Source organism: Ascaphus truei, chromosome 3 (assembly GCF_040206685.1).
Source record: "Ascaphus truei isolate aAscTru1 chromosome 3, aAscTru1.hap1, whole genome shotgun sequence".
NCBI lineage: Eukaryota > Metazoa > Chordata > Amphibia > Anura > Ascaphidae > Ascaphus > Ascaphus truei.
In genome coordinates this window covers 105,570,062-105,587,303 of record NC_134485.1, presented here as the reverse complement: position 1 = coordinate 105,587,303, position 17,242 = coordinate 105,570,062, and the positions used below count along the sequence as shown (strand labels likewise).

General features: G+C 39.4%; 1 protein-coding gene across 2 annotated transcripts in view; it reads right to left on the bottom strand.

Moving 5' to 3' along the window:
* UNC119 (unc-119 lipid binding chaperone) overlaps positions 1-17,242 on the bottom strand; it is a 67,411-nt gene that overhangs the window by 4,828 nt on the left and 45,341 nt on the right. For both annotated transcript variants that reach the window (XM_075589268.1, XM_075589269.1), the window contains exons 2-5: positions 7,334-7,447; positions 3,529-3,631; positions 2,610-2,782; positions 1-2,149 (exon numbers count right to left, since the gene is read on the bottom strand). The exon at positions 1-2,149 is cut by the window's left edge and continues 4,828 nt beyond it. In XM_075589268.1, the coding sequence (XP_075445383.1) occupies positions 2,037-2,149; positions 2,610-2,782; positions 3,529-3,631; positions 7,334-7,447 (503 nt within the window). In that variant the 3' untranslated portion in view covers positions 1-2,036. The remainder of the gene's footprint in view (positions 2,150-2,609; positions 2,783-3,528; positions 3,632-7,333; positions 7,448-17,242) is intronic.

The following is a 17,242-nucleotide window of genomic DNA, read 5'->3' as shown; positions in this document are numbered from 1 at the left end:
AGATGCTTGCACTAAGTGCCGCAATTTGCTTTATACCTCAGTCTTAATATCAAACTGTGGCTCACCCTTAGAAACACAGAATTGTATAAGATCAGACAACTACGTGCCAGGATGTAACTCCATGCATTTGCATTGGGTCCTTTTTTTAATCTCAAAGGCTTTTAAAAGAGAAGAAAATATTTAGAAATCAGTGCTGAAAGGCCAAGGTCAATTCATCATATTCAGGCAACAAGGAAAGCTCAAAGGCTGGTGGCAGTGTATGTATTTGGGGACTTTGCTGTTCTTCTAAAGAAAGGAGAGTAATAATTTGTAATTTAGAAACGCATACAACAGTATTCACCACTTCTGCCTCCAAAAGGAGCAATTCATGACGTTTTTAATTTAACACCGTTTTGAAGCAGGGGGTCTCTCTGGAGCTGGACCCTGTTCATTTCAGCTGCAGAGACTCCCTGCTTCTGTGGATAATTACCTCCGTAGGGGGTGCCAGGCCTTGCTCTGGCTGTGCTAGCTGGGGTTAAAAGCTCCCTCGTCACATGGGCCAATAGAATGCCGAACCGGATGACGTCATGGCTTTGAATTGCCGCCATAACATTAACGCTGCTAGCCGAGTGACTACCGGCACCCCTACAGAAGCAGGGGGTCCCATGAGCTGAAATTAATGGGGTTTAGCTTTGAAAAACCCCTACTTCAATCCAACAGTATAAAGGAAAATAACAAGCGCATGGATTGTCACTAAGAATAGCATGGATCACCTCTCCATTCTGATAGATAGAGATTATATATATATATATATATTTCTTCTTTTTTTTTGGTCAAATTCAGTTCTCTTAGTATACATAAATATTCAGTCAGAAAGTAATTATAATTTGATAAAAATATAGACATTTAACCAAATCTCTGTATATTTAAATCTGGTGGGGAGGATTGGGGGTTTGTGTTTGGAACATCTAATACAAAAATATAGAAAAGCAGAAGAAAGTACCACAGAAAAAAAATCTAAGGTCGTCCCAATTTTCCAATCTTACAGATATCTCAGAGGTAATTTCAAACGAAAGCCAAACAACAAGTGGAAAGTCTCAGCAGTCTACTTAGGTATTTCATACTGCGCTAAGTTACCATCACTGTGTAGACCCAAACTGACCCAACATACTTCAATGAATTCTGAATGACCTTCAAAATAACATCCACTTGCCTATTAAAGATTTCGTACTACACTCTGATGCCATTTTCACTTCTTTGACTTTGTAGATTGAAGTTAAAGTAAATCAATTTGAAATACGACTTCTGAGTTTCCAGTAAGGCTACATGTATTGAGATGTTCTTGGCTTTTTTGTGCTTTCATCTGTTTGCATTTTACCAAGATGTGATGCCCTGGCTTCAAAAAAAAAGATTCTGTGCCTCTGAGGTCTGGTAAACATTTCATATAAAATCCCCATTGGAACACCTGCCAGTAATGCTTTATTACGTTGGGTCTATTAATGAGAAACTAAGTGCATGCCCAGAGAGGAAGAACAGATTACATCCTTGGCTTGGATTTCTTTTACAACGATGGTTTGGTCCAAGCGTCTACTCAAAGAGACAACTCAACTAATGTGGTTTTCTACAAATAAATACAAGCAAGGACAACATTGCACCCTTGATGTGCCTCAATGATATCAGAAAGGTTGATCCTAATATCACAATAGTCCTTGTTCTTGGATAACAACCATTATGCGGAACATGGAACAAATATTTCTTGAAGGGCTGGAGTCATTTGACTGGTTTGGTAACATCACATTCTTGTTGAGGACTCTTGGGTTTTTGAAGGCTCCACGCCCTCGAGTGTAGAAGTATATGATTCTCGCACTATTTGAATGTGCTAGAGTAGCTGGGTGGGGAACAGATTTAGGCTTAGTCACAAAACTCCTACTAGCAAACAGTATATTGTTTCCTGGATCGATCGCCTACAGGACAATGGGTATAATCCCTTACATGATTGCTATGGGGAAAGGGGATTGCTGTTTTGCTTTTTTTTTTTATCCCCCCCCACTGTAAGATCATGGGCCTCCACTATATGAATAATCTGCCTTGTTGTGCATCACAAGCTTGTTGTCCACAAAGTAGAAACTGTCCGATTGTGTCTCGTAGGGGTGGACGATCATTTCACGAACTGCAAAATATAAATAAAACCACAGCTATGAGTTTCTGTTGTGGCGATCAAAAAGCAACATTAACCCCTTTCTAAAAACTGCATCAGATCTCTGGAGACTTCTCTAGCATGCAATTTACCTCATCTCAGCATACAGGACCTCTGCTTAGGCATCTGCAGGAAATGTTGCTCTTCGTATTTGTAATAAATTAGTAAAGTATTCTGTGCAAATGTGTATTTTTTTCATGTTGCCCCGTGTACACAGTACAGTAAAATGAAATTCCAAACAACTATGTTTTGTGTTTTTGTCCACACTGGTCTTCACTTCAGGATAAGTGGTCCTCATACAGGAGGTTGGTGAGAACCATTGACTAGATGTACTGTACGTTTGTGATGGTGAGTAAGGCATACTCCTACTAAATCATATTAGCTTACATTTAAGATGCGATTTGACCAAGCATATGTGCAAAAAGGTACTCACTAAGATCCTCCGAGAGCTGTGGAAATTCGTAGATATGCTCACACGTGTTTTTACTGCTGGGGATGCAGAAGCCAAATTCAAAATCAAAGCTTTTTAAAAGCTGGTCCCGGAAATAATGCCTCTCGATCATGCGAAAGTTATTGATGGGTTTATCACCGACCGTGAACTCAACCCTGCGGAAAAGTCAAATAGATTACCACACAAAATGAATGCAACCTTTTGCATTCCAAAATACATGTAATATTGCGTTTTGGGATTAACTGAAACCGAGGAAAGATGTTGAGAAAATTCCAATTTGATTTGCAAGCTTTTCATGGACCATCTTTACTCGCTCTACCTTTAGGTGCACTGATGCTCTTAAAAGAAGAACAGAGATACCCGCTCAACATAGAGAGTGCACTATTTGTTGAGGGTCGGTGCACTACGGGAAATAGGGCCTCTTCCTCCTCCCATATCCTGTCGGAAAGCTATCCTGTAGATAAGGAGAGGACAGGAAAAGCCCCAATGGCATGCACTCATACACCTCAGAGAGATTTAGGTGTGCATGCAATTGGGGCCTGTCCTCTCCTCATCTAAGAGATAGCTTTGCGACAGGGCCTCTTCCTCCTCCCTGATGCTCTCATCCGTAGGTGTCATTAAGTATGCTATGATCATTTGTCTCCCATTGCACTGCAAATTATACTGCCCTACAGAGTACTGAATACATTTACACTATGTGATAATAGATTCAGATCTTTTGTAATGAAAAGAAGAAAAAAAAATCAACTGATCTACGTTCCAGAAGGGAAATGCAGTCACCTGGGTTAGTGAGCATGGGTCAGTGTTCCCCGATCAGAACACTAAAACAGGACTTCATCTATAGAAATGAAATCAATGAGCTTTTCCGTTAGATACTATACAGTGTTTATCAAGACCTTACGTGGCTCCGACTTGGCGCAGTCTCAGGAAGGCTGGAGTGAACTGATACCGAACAAATCTACCAGCATTTGGGTCCGCATCCTTCTTATCACCGTGTTCACGCTCTGAAAGGCACAATTACAACACCATTCACTTTAGGACAGTGCCACGTCAGCTGTGTCAAGGACCACATACGCAGTCAAAACATTTCTTTTGTGGTCCTAGGTACAATCTTTACTTGATTTTATATCCAGATCAAACTTTATTTTAAAGTACTTCAATATTGGAAACTAAAAAATATTGATGTGAAATATTTTTGGTACGCACGGTGTACTCCATACGGGTAGTGCTGTTTATAAGCATGACCAAGTGAGGCTTCACCTTTAATGGATGGAGCATCTTATGTCAGTCATAGTCATCTTAGGAGTACAGATCCCGAGCAGACAATACTATACACTTCATACATCGACCTTGACTCCATGCTTTCAAACTTACCCATAACACTCCTATCGCTGTACATTCTTCCTACTTAGCACATAGTTTATAAGCTCTTTGGGCAGGGGCTCTGTGACAGGGTAAAAGCCACCAGCTATATGCCTGGCAGACATATGTTTAGTCTGCAGTGCAGCAGTGATGAGGTTAACTTCAGCTGGGAAGCTCATGGCAATTAGTTGAATCCCAGCTGCCTAATCAAGGTACGTTAAAAACCCCAGGATGTGCACACATGCAGCTAGCTGGTCAGGAGACAGGAGTGAGTTACTGAAGAGATTACTGATACAAGGTCTGTTTGAAAAGTACATGGTTTATGAACTGTCTGGCTCCTGCATGTAAAAGAGTAGCTACCTTATTTTTGCTCTCTCTGCTAAAGAGAAACTATTTTGCTCTGCCTGCTAAAAAAAAGCTATTTTTCTTTTGTTTGCTGATGAGAAGTTATTTGTTTTTGGTGTGCTGTATGTTTTAAGGCTAAAATAAATAAGCCTTATTCAGAGAATCCGCGTGTTTAGTTGCATGTACTCTGCAACAGGCTCCTTTTCCTAATGTTACTTGCAAGCGGTTATTCCCATTGTTTTATTTGTATTATTTGTTATTTTATATTATGTCATGTGTATTACTGCTGTGATTCGCTATGTACATTAATGGCACTATATGCATAACGATATACACACACATACATACATGCTACTAAACATTACTTGTTATAATATAAATATAAGCACGTCTCATATCCCTATCTAGGTAACGTATTGTATGTATGTCTTTGTTTATATAGTGCCATTAATGTACATAGCGCTTCACAGCAGTAATACAGTACAAGTGACAATCATAAAATAACAAATAATACAAATAACACAAAGGGAAGAAGTGCTGAGACATAAAAGTAACATTTAGGAAAATGTGTCCCTGCCCCGAAGAGCTTACAATCTAATTGGGAAGTAGGAAGAACGTACAGAGACATCCTGTTTCCTCTTCTGTCCCATGTGGTAGATTTGTTTATTTTTTTTATTTTAATAGCTTTGCTCAGTATCCTCATTAAAATGAGTTACTTATTTGAACAACTTTTTAAAACCATAATAAGTAATCAATCAATTATTAAATCACTCAATTGAGGATTCCAGAGTGTATAGCACTTCTGCACTTCCAATGTACTTACAGACAAGTGCCAGTAGGTGATACTATAGGATTGCAAAATAAAAATGGTGTACAGTATACAAGATATACATTGTTTCCATGCATGATCAAATAATTAATAATGGTTTGTTCTTGTATTGCGCTGCTAGTTTACGTAGCGCTTTACAGAGACATTTTGCAGACACACTCCTTCCCTGTGGAGCTTACAATCTATGTTTTTGGTGCCTGAGGCACAGGGGGATAAAGTGACTTGCCCAAGGTCACAAAGAGCCAACACCGGGAATTGAACCAGGTTCGCCTGAGTCAGTGTTAAATACTCACTAAGCCACTCCTAATCTAGATTTACAGAAATACAACTGCATGCTATCAATCATTCCACACAGAAAGTACTGAAGTTCAGATGGGTCATAAAAAACTCGTAAAGACCAATATTTCAGCGGACAACCATATTTAAAGTGTTGAAAAATCTTATTCCGGCCCAATCTGCAAAAAGCTCACACATGGAACATAAAATACCTAAAAAAAAAAAAAAACTTTTGGTAAATAGGAGCGCACAGTTAAAAAGAATACAGAGGAGAGGGATTCAAAAGTTGCAGAGGATAGGCCTTCGTTTAGCGAAAGCTTACAGAAAATCACTATGGGTCATATTTAAAGAGCCACCACAGAATTTCTTTTAAAATTAATATTTCTCCAGAACAGAAAATGATTGAATGACTTAAAGGCATGTGACCAAAATGCATATAGGGATAGCAAATGCAACTTCTACAAAGAAATAAAAGCATACATTTGTTGGATCAGCTAAATGCGACTGCATGCCTATTCTATTTTCTTGGTGTTCACAAGTGATACTTTTATTGCTCACTTTGTAAGTAGTGAGTGATGTAAATTATATACATATTGCACTGTAGTTAATGCTTTAGAAACCTAATGCATTCGATTTAATAAAAGAAAAATAAACAGAAATGGGTCACAGAATGAGCCTTATGTTGAAATGTTGTTCACTTCCTGGTTTTACTGCAGCACTACAGACACATCATTCAAGAGTTCTACCCAAGTTATATTTACTAAGTTCTGAAATAATCAGCCCTTTGCGTGCCCCAGGCTCTTCTGGGAACACCACCTATATTGGTGGCTCTCCAGAGGCCTTTGCCATCTCAAACCAGCATGTACCACTGTGGCTTTACTTTGGCCTCCCTTGGCAGGGTTTGCTCCTCATATTATAATTATGATCACTGAAACTGATCAGCATTACCATTTAAAAATATGCAAAAAAAAGACGGGTTATTTTCCTTCCTCCCCCAAACTTCCTATCAATCCCCGGGTCGCTTGGACAATAGAGGGGCAGAACGTATTGGTGGCCAGTGGGGGAGAAAGGAACCCGCCTAAAATATTTGCCCCCCAATCCACTAAATAAAAAGAAGAAAACACCTACAATCAAGAGGGGGAGGTTCCTCCTTTTGATGTTAAGGGTTACTTTATTAATTCCCTCTCCATGATCATTAACAAATAGTGATGATCATAGAGCTGGGAGAGGAGCTTCAAGGGATTCCATTGTCCCCTTCTGCAAAGACATGAAGGATAGTATTATTAGGGTAGCCCCAAAGTTGGCGTTTTAATTTACATTTGAATGTTACCTTGCTACACATTCTTCCACTACCGCTTACCTTGGAAACCAGCATCAAACCACAGAAAAAGTATTTCATACTCACCAGCCCTTTTATCCCCTCTACCCAATTTTCCAACTCTATCTGTCCATGAAATGTCTGTACATTTACTGTATAACCTCTGTTCATTTAATGTAACCATGTATTGTTATCATAACTCTGTGCCCACGACATACTTGTAAACGAGTGGTAACTCTCAATGTATTACTTCCTGGTAAAACATTTGATAAATTGCGAATAGTGGGGATTTTAGTTGGGAACCACAAGCATAAATAAAATTACTAAAATCCATTTCACTCAGTAGCAGTATAAAAATGTTATATTAAAGTGGGTAGTTTGACTTGTGATGTACAAACATAAATATTTGATGGAAAGCTTTTTATTACTTTGTATTATCAGTCGAGTAATAAAAAATATATGTGAAGTATTTGCCAGTTTACATTTTAGGAGTGACAGGAATTGCTTTAAATGTTATTACAAGTTCAATGCACAACATTTTTTTTTATTATGATTATTATTATTTTTTTTACTCACCAGATGCTGGCGCTTTTGTGATTTCAAACAGCACTGTTCCAGACTCCATGTCCCGGATTTTAAATCTGGTAAAATCTATCTTGTAAATATTTTCTTCAGGAGTGCATAAGTAATCTGGATGAAAGATAAGAGCGTTATTTTTTATGAAAGATAAGGGCGTTATTTTTTGTTTAGAAAAGATCTGTTAAATATGTTACCGTTTTAAAAGTCCCAATGTTTAAATATGTAATTTTTCTGAGGGGAAAAAAGGCAAATAATTCTTAATATGAAGCATTGTGGATGCTAAACCACAGTTCTTTTTTCTTTTCTTTTCTTTTTGACATGCTCATCATATATTTAACCATTTCGAATTTTAACATAGATGTAAAGTGAATAAAGCCAGAAACATTTACAAATATTGTAGCACTTTTGTTAATTTCTCTTGTGAAATCAATATTCATTTTATTGTCAAAGTAAAACCATTCTAAATTGTGCAAGTCTAAGGGAAATTAGTGATTTTAATCAGAAAAGCTAAAAAGTAAGACAATTCTGGAGTGCCACTATATAAAAAAAAATGAAATAGCTCAGTTTGCTAGGAGGCAACTTAAACATGTTTTACTTTATTAAAATGAATATGTATATCACACATTTGTAGCAAGTTAGCGACCTATGTAAAGACAAAATTGCTTTACTTTTGGGGCACAAAATATTGCTCCAGATATTAAAATAAATAAATCCAAAAAATCATCAATATGATTTTTTTTAGTTACTTTTTTTCACCCCAAATTGCACCATTCTTCTATTGTTGCATAGGGTTTTTCAGGTTTAAACCCATATACAGGTAGGGAAAATGGCAGTGCACTGCCAAAAAGACCAGAAGGAGGCTCACGGTTGCAGCAGCAAAAATTTTATTACATTAAAAAGATTGGACTAAATGTCCCCCCTAAGCCACAGCAAAAGTCCACCAACGCGTTTCGGGCTCTATGCCCTTTCTCAAGGTGCCACCTGTGCTGAAGCAGAGGTATCCCCAATACCAGACCTGGTGATGGCGCGCCAGGACTGGAGTAGGCCACCCTTGGTATAGAGCGTTATCATTGTTGTGGTGAATATGTAAACTACATGTAAAGCAAGAACTCTCAAACTTTTCCATATCACGAATACACTTTGCTCCAATATTTCAATATACCGAAGAAATGAGTGATGTCTAAGAAAAAAATAAAGTAAATAAAAATCAGCTTTTCGCCGATTCAGCATTGAAGTGCACTGTGTGCTGGTCTGAAGATTCAGCTTGAGAAACACTGTCAAGAAAGAAACACTTAGGACAAATAAAACAAGACTGGGAATCCTAAATGTGGCAGCAAAAAAGGTAGAACAGAACGTTGATGGCCATTCCACAAGACAAGTTAATCACGTTGGAAATGGTAAGTATATGATTAGAACGGATTGATATTCTGAAGCAGAGTAATACATACATTTTCATTACGCCGAAATATATCAATTGACCGCATGAAAGGACCCCATGCCTTAGTTTGCCCATTTCATGGTTTGTTGCTAAACCTTAGACCCAGTTTGAGCCATGGCTTTCTTTCATGTTTAGGGTAGCCTTCTGTCTATCACAGTCATTTGTTTACATTACTGTATTAGCTGATACCATCTCTGTTCAGAGTCTATTCCACAAACCCAACAGCTTTTCCGTGAAGTACTTCCTCACACTTCCCCTTAGCAGGCCACTTCTCTTGCTCTCCGAAATATACTTCCCTCCTGTACCTTGTTAAAACCTATTTGAAAGTTTCAATCATATCTCCCCCTCGCTTATAAGAGATGACTGAGTTCTAGGGTGGTGGTGTGCTATCACAAAGGAGCCATTACTTTTTCAATGTTCAGTTCCATAAGGTATCTGATGTCCTGACCTTCAGCAAAATGTCCAATGGAAAACAGACTTCTGGGAAACCAGAATGTAAGTTATCAACTACTGTAAATTAAATGACCAGCAGGACTGAAACCAGACGTTTTATGGTGCCCTTATCTATTATTAACGTATATTAACCATCCTAAATAAACAGGGTTTCTTTTGGTTTAAGACCACCTCAATCTTCAGAATTACATGTAGTGATCCAGAGCAGAACAAATCATGTCAGGCTTCTTATCTCCTATGGGTAGAATATGTCAAGCATAGTTAGAACTTGGGTGACACGGAAAGTACTGTATGATAAGTGGTATTTTATTTGCTGTATTACCTTATGAGCACGTCTCAGACAGGTCCACAAACCTGTCTTTTCCCCATTATCTCCAAGCATGAGAAGGTAGTACAGAGGGATACATATGCTGTACCAGTAGTTTTACTCAACAGTTGATTTGCACTAGTTTTCAACCAAACTCATATGCAGGTAATGGAGAACACAGACTGACTTTCCTCAACAAAGTAGCTCTAAACAAATTTGTACACAGAAAAAAATGAAAGAAATGGGGACGGGACCTTAAAGCTGCAAAACATGTAGCACTGCACGATTTTTCTTTTGTTTATTACAGGATGGAAGCAGGTCTCAGGAGCTGAACTGCGTTAATTTCAGTTCATGGGACCCCTGCTTCTAGAGATACTTACCTCCGTAGGGGGTGCCCGTATCTTGAGTTTAAATGTTCTGGTCATAGGGGCCAATAGGAAGCCACAACAGATGACATCACTGCTTCCTATTTGCCAGCATGATGTGGGGCATTTAAGCTGCCATTTTGTTACACACAAAAGTTTCCTGGCTGCAGAGATACCAGCACCCCATCTCTGGAAGCAAGGGGTCCCATGAGCTGAAATTAACAGTTCAGCTCCGGAGACCCCCTGCTTCAATCCTGTAATTGAAAGAAATTATATATATATATATATATATGAAAAAGAAGAAAAATTGCTAGTGCCTACCAAAACTCCCCTAGCACAAACCCAGTGTGCTGTGGGATGACTGTAACCAATAAATAATTAAACCATAAATGTAAAAACAGATATATATATGGATAAAAAAACAACACAAAAAATGATATGTACATAGAAAAAATATATATACATATATATATATGATCATAAATTATACGATACAATAAAAAGTCTAATCTAAAAAATGTGGGTACTGTCCTCCAGAGTACTGCAGCCTGATATAGGGACCACCAAATCCCTCAAGGATATCTAGGAAGAAAACAGGCACACTCATGGTGTAGAATCGGTGGATTGGTCAGCGCACGGGTTTTTCGCTCACAGGATGAAAAGAGAAAATGAGGGACACGTGATTAGTGTCAAACCATACAAAACATTTAACCAGTAGTATAATGTGGTTGTTTAATAAAAAATGAATAAAAAATGCTTGGATAAAAAATCTTTTAAAACACTTTGTTAAAAGACTGAATTGGGGCTTGGATGCAGATGTCTAAGTAAAAATACTTCAATGGATAAAAAAGGGTTTCTGTGGTTGATGGTGGTGTGAGGGATGGGACATAGAAAATATAAAAATAAAAATATATATAGAGGGACTGTGGGGGCCGGTGATTGGCGAGCTTGTGTGCAGCCTGCTGCCAAACAGGAAAAGTGATGCTGCTTGTGCAGTAAAAAACAGTAAAAAAACAGCCTGCTGTCTGGCAAAAGTGGTGATGCTTGTTTGGCAGTAATCGTTATGTTTGAGTGTTTGCCAGAAGCAATGGATTCCGCCTCCTTCTGCTTGAGGTGGTATGTGGTGCTGGTAAATGAAGTAAAACGGAGTTTTCTGGTGTAGGGGTGACTGCCTACTCCTCCTTATGGAGGTGGTATGTAAGTGGCTTCTCTCCCGGGTGCCCGATTCAAAGAAAAAAGGGCCGAGACCGGTGAGTGGGTTAAGGTGAGTTTATTAAGTAATATACAGCAGAAAGAATAAAAACACTTACAATACAGCTTTGGCAATAGCCCAGCTACAGCCTGATCGTCCGATGGCGCTCCTCCGACCGGTGTATCCCCCGTGACCGCGTCGATGGCGGGAACCGGAAGGGGAGGGCTTACCGGATGTCAACAGGCTGGCTGGGTCCTTCAGGTAATGGGCTCCGGCAGGGAACTACGCGTTTCGCAGTGATGCTTCGTCAGGTTCCTGCCGGATGCCCTGGATCTTCCCTTTTTATAGGTCAAAGAAGCTGGTTAATTGATTGATTACAATCACTTGGTGTTCCATATAATTAAGGTATTAAAACAGCTTATACATCAATTGGTGGTCTTTTTTGTTTTGTACATTGATTGTAATGAGCGAATGGGGGAAAAGAGGTAAATGCAATAAAGATGTAAAGTTTACACAGTTATGTAAAATGGGTCAAACAGTTAATTGTTTACATGTGGTGTCACTCCTTCATATAGGATTGCCTGGAGCTTGATTTTTTCACATGTGAGTGTGCAATTAGGCACTCAAGAAAAATAAAAAATGTAAAATACAAAATGCTCATAAAACAGTGCATACTTCTTTATACAAGTTCATAAAAATGGGTGCTGTGACATAGTTACTTTGTACTAAAGCCTTGTATTCGAATCCTCATATGGATATACATACTGTAGCTTTGTACTATGCTGGTAGGTGGTTTAGTAGTTAAGGGGATATGCGGTAAAAAGATATAAATATAATTTAATATGGAATGAAGAAATTTGTCGGAGTGCATGTATGGTGAATGAATCACATCATACGTCTCTTCATTAAAAATAAAATGCTTAATGGCTTTATATAAAACATGAAAAAAATGTGAAGAAAAATGTATGCTAAAAAATGTATAAAAATTAGGGTTAAAATATATGACATCAGAATTGTGTGTTCTCAGGGTTCAATAGGAAATATGAATTTCAGGGATGTCTTTAAAGTGTATGACTTGTATTCCACTCATTAAAGACTTAAAATACCTGGGTGTTCATGTATGTGGTGTGTCGGGGATTCGAATCCAGGGTCACAATTATTAGTCACTCAATATCTGTGTGCTTAGTGGGTTAGGCTACACAGATGCTGATATTACAGTGCAAGTTTGGTGGTACATTGAGAGGTGAGTTGTCACAAGTAGATCCTCATAGTTGCGCCGGTACTAGTGCAAAAAGGGGGGAAGAGAAAAGAGGGGATGCAGGGGGAAAAATGTACCACCAAACTTGCACTGTAATATCAGCATCTGTGTAGCCTAACCCACTAAGCACACAGATATTGAGTGACTAATAATTGTGACCCTGGATTCGAATCCCCGACACACCACATACATGAACACCCAGGTATTTTAAGTCTTTAATGAGTGGAATACAAGTCATACACTTTAAAGACATCCCTGAAATTCATATTTCCTATTGAACCCTGAGAACACACAATTCTGATGTCATATTTTAACCCTAATTTTTATACATTTTTTAGCATACATTTTTCTTCACATTTTTTTCATGTTTTATATAAAGCCATTAAGCATTTTATTTTTAATGAAGAGACGTATGATGTGATTCATTCACCATACATGCACTCCGACAAATTTCTTCATTCCATATTAAATTATATTTATATCTTTTTACCGCATATCCCCTTAACTACTAAACCACCTACCAGCATAGTACAAAGCTACAGTATGTATATCCATATGAGGATTCGAATACAAGGCTTTAGTACAAAGTAACTATGTCACAGCACCCATTTTTATGAACTTGTATAAAGAAGTATGTACTGTTTTATGAGCATTTTGTATTTTACATTTTTTATTTTTCTTGAGTGCCTAATTGCACACTCACATGTGAAAAAATCAAGCTCCAGGCAATCCTATATGAAGGAGTGACACCACATGTAAACAATTAACTGTTTGACCCATTTTACATAACTGTGTAAACTTTACATCTTTATTGCATTTACCTCTTTTCCCCCATTCGCTCATTACAATCAATGTACAAAACAAAAAAGACCACCAATTGATGTATAAGCTGTTTTAATACCTTAATTATATGGAACACCAAGTGATTGTAATCAATCAATTAACCAGCTTCTTTGACCTATAAAAAGGGAAGATCCAGGGCATCCGGCAGGAACCTGACGAAGCATCACTGCGAAACGCGTAGTTCCCTGCCGGAGCCCATTACCTGAAGGACCCAGCCAGCCTGTTGACATCCGGTAAGCCCTCCCCTTCCGGTTCCCGCCATCGGACGCGGTCACGGGGGATACACCGGTCGGAGGAGCGCCATCGGACGATCAGGCTGTAGCTGGGCTATTGCCAAAGCTGTATTGTAAGTGTTTTTATTCTTTCTGCTGTATATTACTTAATAAACTCACCTTAACCCACTCACCGGTCTCGGCCCTTTTTTCTTTGAATCGGGCACCCGGGAGAGAAGCCACTTACATACCACCTCCATAAGGAGGAGTAGGCAGTCACCCCTACACCAGAAAACTCCGTTTTACTTCATTTACCAGCACCACATACCACCTCAAGCAGAAGGAGGCGGAATCCATTGCTTCTGGCAAACACTCAAACATAACGATTACTGCCAAACAAGCATCACCACTTTTGCCAGACAGCAGGCTGTTTTTTACTGTTTTTTACTGCACAAGCAGCATCACTTTTCCTGTTTGGCAGCAGGCTGCACACAAGCTCGCCAATCACCGGCCCCCACAGTCCCTCTATATATATTTTTATTTTTATATTTTCTATGTCCCATCCCTCACACCACCATCAACCACAGAAACCCTTTTTTATCCATTGAAGTATTTTTACTTAGACATCTGCATCCAAGCCCCAATTCAGTCTTTTAACAAAGTGTTTTAAAAGATTTTTTATCCAAGCATTTTTTATTCATTTTTTATTAAACAACCACATTATACTACTGGTTAAATGTTTTGTATGGTTTGACACTAATCACGTGTCCCTCATTTTCTCTTTTCATCCTGTGAGCGAAAAACCCGTGCGCTGACCAATCCACCGATTCTACTGTCATTACAAGAAGATTCCGGGCTTTATCTTCTCTACAGGTCCAGCTGCAGAAAACAACAAGGGCAAGTATACACTACCCCTTATTTGGTTACACATTACAACATAGGCCACACCACAAGCCTAATAAATAAGGGAGCGCCCCAGCCTCTATTCCTTTTTACACTCATGGTGTAGTATGTCAATAAAATGTATATAGGACTGGAAAGGAATAAAAATTGTGCACTCACAAACGTGACAAGAACATAAGCATGTATGAGTAAAACTCAATCGCCAGCGGGGACAGGATAGCAGGGTGCCGTCTAGGGGCTCCACCGTGTACCGGACGCTTCCTCACTCCAATCTCGCGAGAGTTGTGACGTCAGTGGGAGCTCGTCCAACTCCAATACCGCGAGAATCGTGACGTCAACGGGAACATTCAAGTGACGGGAGAATATGGACAGTCTCTCAACTCCTCTCCCTGCACCCACTGGGTACAATGCTTTGTATAAAGTCCGTAATAGGAAGTTGTTAAAAATGCGCAATTGTACAAATAATGCAATTATGCTGATAAAAGTGATCCGAAACACACCCTACGCGTTTCGTCCTTACGATACCCCTTGATGAAGTCTTAAGGACGAAACGCGTAGGGTGTGTTTCGGATCACTTTTAGATCTTTTAGATCTATTGATATCATCCAATCGTAAGGTTTTACTTCCTGAATAATGGTATTTAGTGAGATCATTTTGAACTTTCTTACTTGCAAGTAGGTATTCAGGTTCTCTTAGGTCCAGAACTGCTCTAAATCCTCCTGATGTCTTTTTTACCAAAACAATTCTGGAATAAACACCTGTTTTCCTCTGATCTTGTGGCACCTTTCCTATTACCTTTTCTTGTAACAAGTCTTTCAGAATGACTCATTCACTTGATTTCTTCTTTCGTCCAAGGACATCTTGATGTTAAGAACACATCTTTCCTTGGTATCTTCTTGAACTCCAGGGGGTATCCGTAGGAAAGAATCCGAAGTACCCACCTGTCTATTGATTGAGTCCACGCAAGCTCTGAATCAGATTAAACTTCCTCCAACTGTAAACCGCTGGACTCGTTGACCTTCATGCCAACGTCCCTCGGGCGAATGCAGTTCTCCCTCAGGTGCCACGAAAAAGATTGTTTTGTTCGCCTTTACAATAAGTTGGTCTCCAAAATGGTCTTCCAGTATGTCCTTGCTTCTCTATATTGTGTTCTCGGACTGATGAAATGAGGGGAAAAAAATGTACTTATTCTTGCTTGAGGCAAAAAAAGTACTTTTACCTCCTGATGCTTTGGATATAATTTAATGAAATTTCTCACCAGAAAGGAATTCTCCTTCAAAAAGGTAAATTACACAAAATGTTCTTAAATGCTGAATCCGCCATCCACTGCCTGAGCCAACAAAGCTCTTCCTGCAGTTACCGAATATGCTATTGATCTGGCTGCTAATTTCAACGCATCCAGTGAAACTACAGCAATGTAGTCAGCTGCCCACTTGATCTCTGATAAACTTTTTAGAATTGCAGCTCGCTTGACTCCTTTCTCTAATGCTTCCTCAATATTAGAGATCAATATGCGCATAGTTCTTAATACCGACATGGTTGATATCACGTTTGCATGCTGCTTCTGCCGCCAGATACAATTTTCTCAGAACACTCTCCAACTTTCTAGCCATCGCATCCCTGAAGATGCTGTGTCATTAACTGGTAGGGGTGGTCCTGTCAATCCTCAAGGGTGGGCAATAATCTTCGGAGTTACTTCCCAGAAATTCACGTCCTTTTGTCCAAAAGGATACATTTAGTTGAACTTCTTGGGAATCCCCAGTTTTCTATCAGGCTGAGTCCATTCTGCTTGTACCCTATCCTTCCTTAATCACTTAATGGATTGGAAAATAATGTCTTTCTTTGGGTTCCTTCACATTATTTATCCGCTCTCTCACATCCTCTATATCCTCTAACTCCAATGTTTCACACCTTGCTTTTATTAGGCGGTTCCACCATTTCTAGATAAAACAATCAGCATTCAATCTGAATCTTTTGCTCTGAGGAATCAAAGTATTCTGCTTCTGAGAAATGCTGATATTGTACCTCTGATTAGTCAGATGAGGACTCTCTCACTTTATCCAAACTGGTTTGAGTTCTTGATCTTTTGTGTGGGTTTAGTCGCTTGTTGTGCTGCTGACTACACTGAGTTACTGTATCTTTCAACCATGACAGAAAATAATTCATCTGTTCATTTTGATCTCCTGCTGCTGCTTTAAGAATCTCCACAGAGTTTCTTAGCTTCTAATGCAGGTTTATCACATGCTGAACACAATTTAGCTTTCTTAGAAAATTTCTTTTTCTGATGCAGATCCTCAATTGCCACTTTAGAAGTTCCCTCTTCTGGCTGTTTCACAGAGTAACCATGGTGACAAAAACATGCATTCTATCCTGCATAATTAACTCTTTAGTTCTCTTCTCTAAACCAAGGACTCATCCAGTTTTAGGAAGCGACCCTTTGCTTGCAGCAGCCTCCATGCTAATTTCAGCAACTGTTCCAGCTTCTTGCAGCTGATTTGCCTTCCTCTCTGCACAACGTTCCATGCGGCAGATTGCTTTAAATTTTCTGAGGCCTTCGCTTCTGACGTTGTCAGTTTGCCCAATCAGAGCGCTGAAGGCATCTCTGCACCGTCGTGCTTGTGCCTATGTGGCGGGCGTGCGCTATTCAACCACATGGGACACCATGACTGGCATGTCTCTGCATCCGCTCTGTTACCGCTGGGTACTGAGATGCATCAACGGTCTGCCCGATGGCATGGGCCTCCGAACAGCAACTCCCCACCGTGCTTATACGTTGGAGCAGCAGGAGGAGAGAGGCTGACAACCCCCTGGATTACCTGCACTAGCTGCAGTCTGGCGAGTAGTTTAACAACATTAAAAAAACATTGCTCTCAGCTGTAGGACAGGAAAAAGACTACCTGCAGGTAGGAGGGGCCTTTTATGGGACTACCTGCAG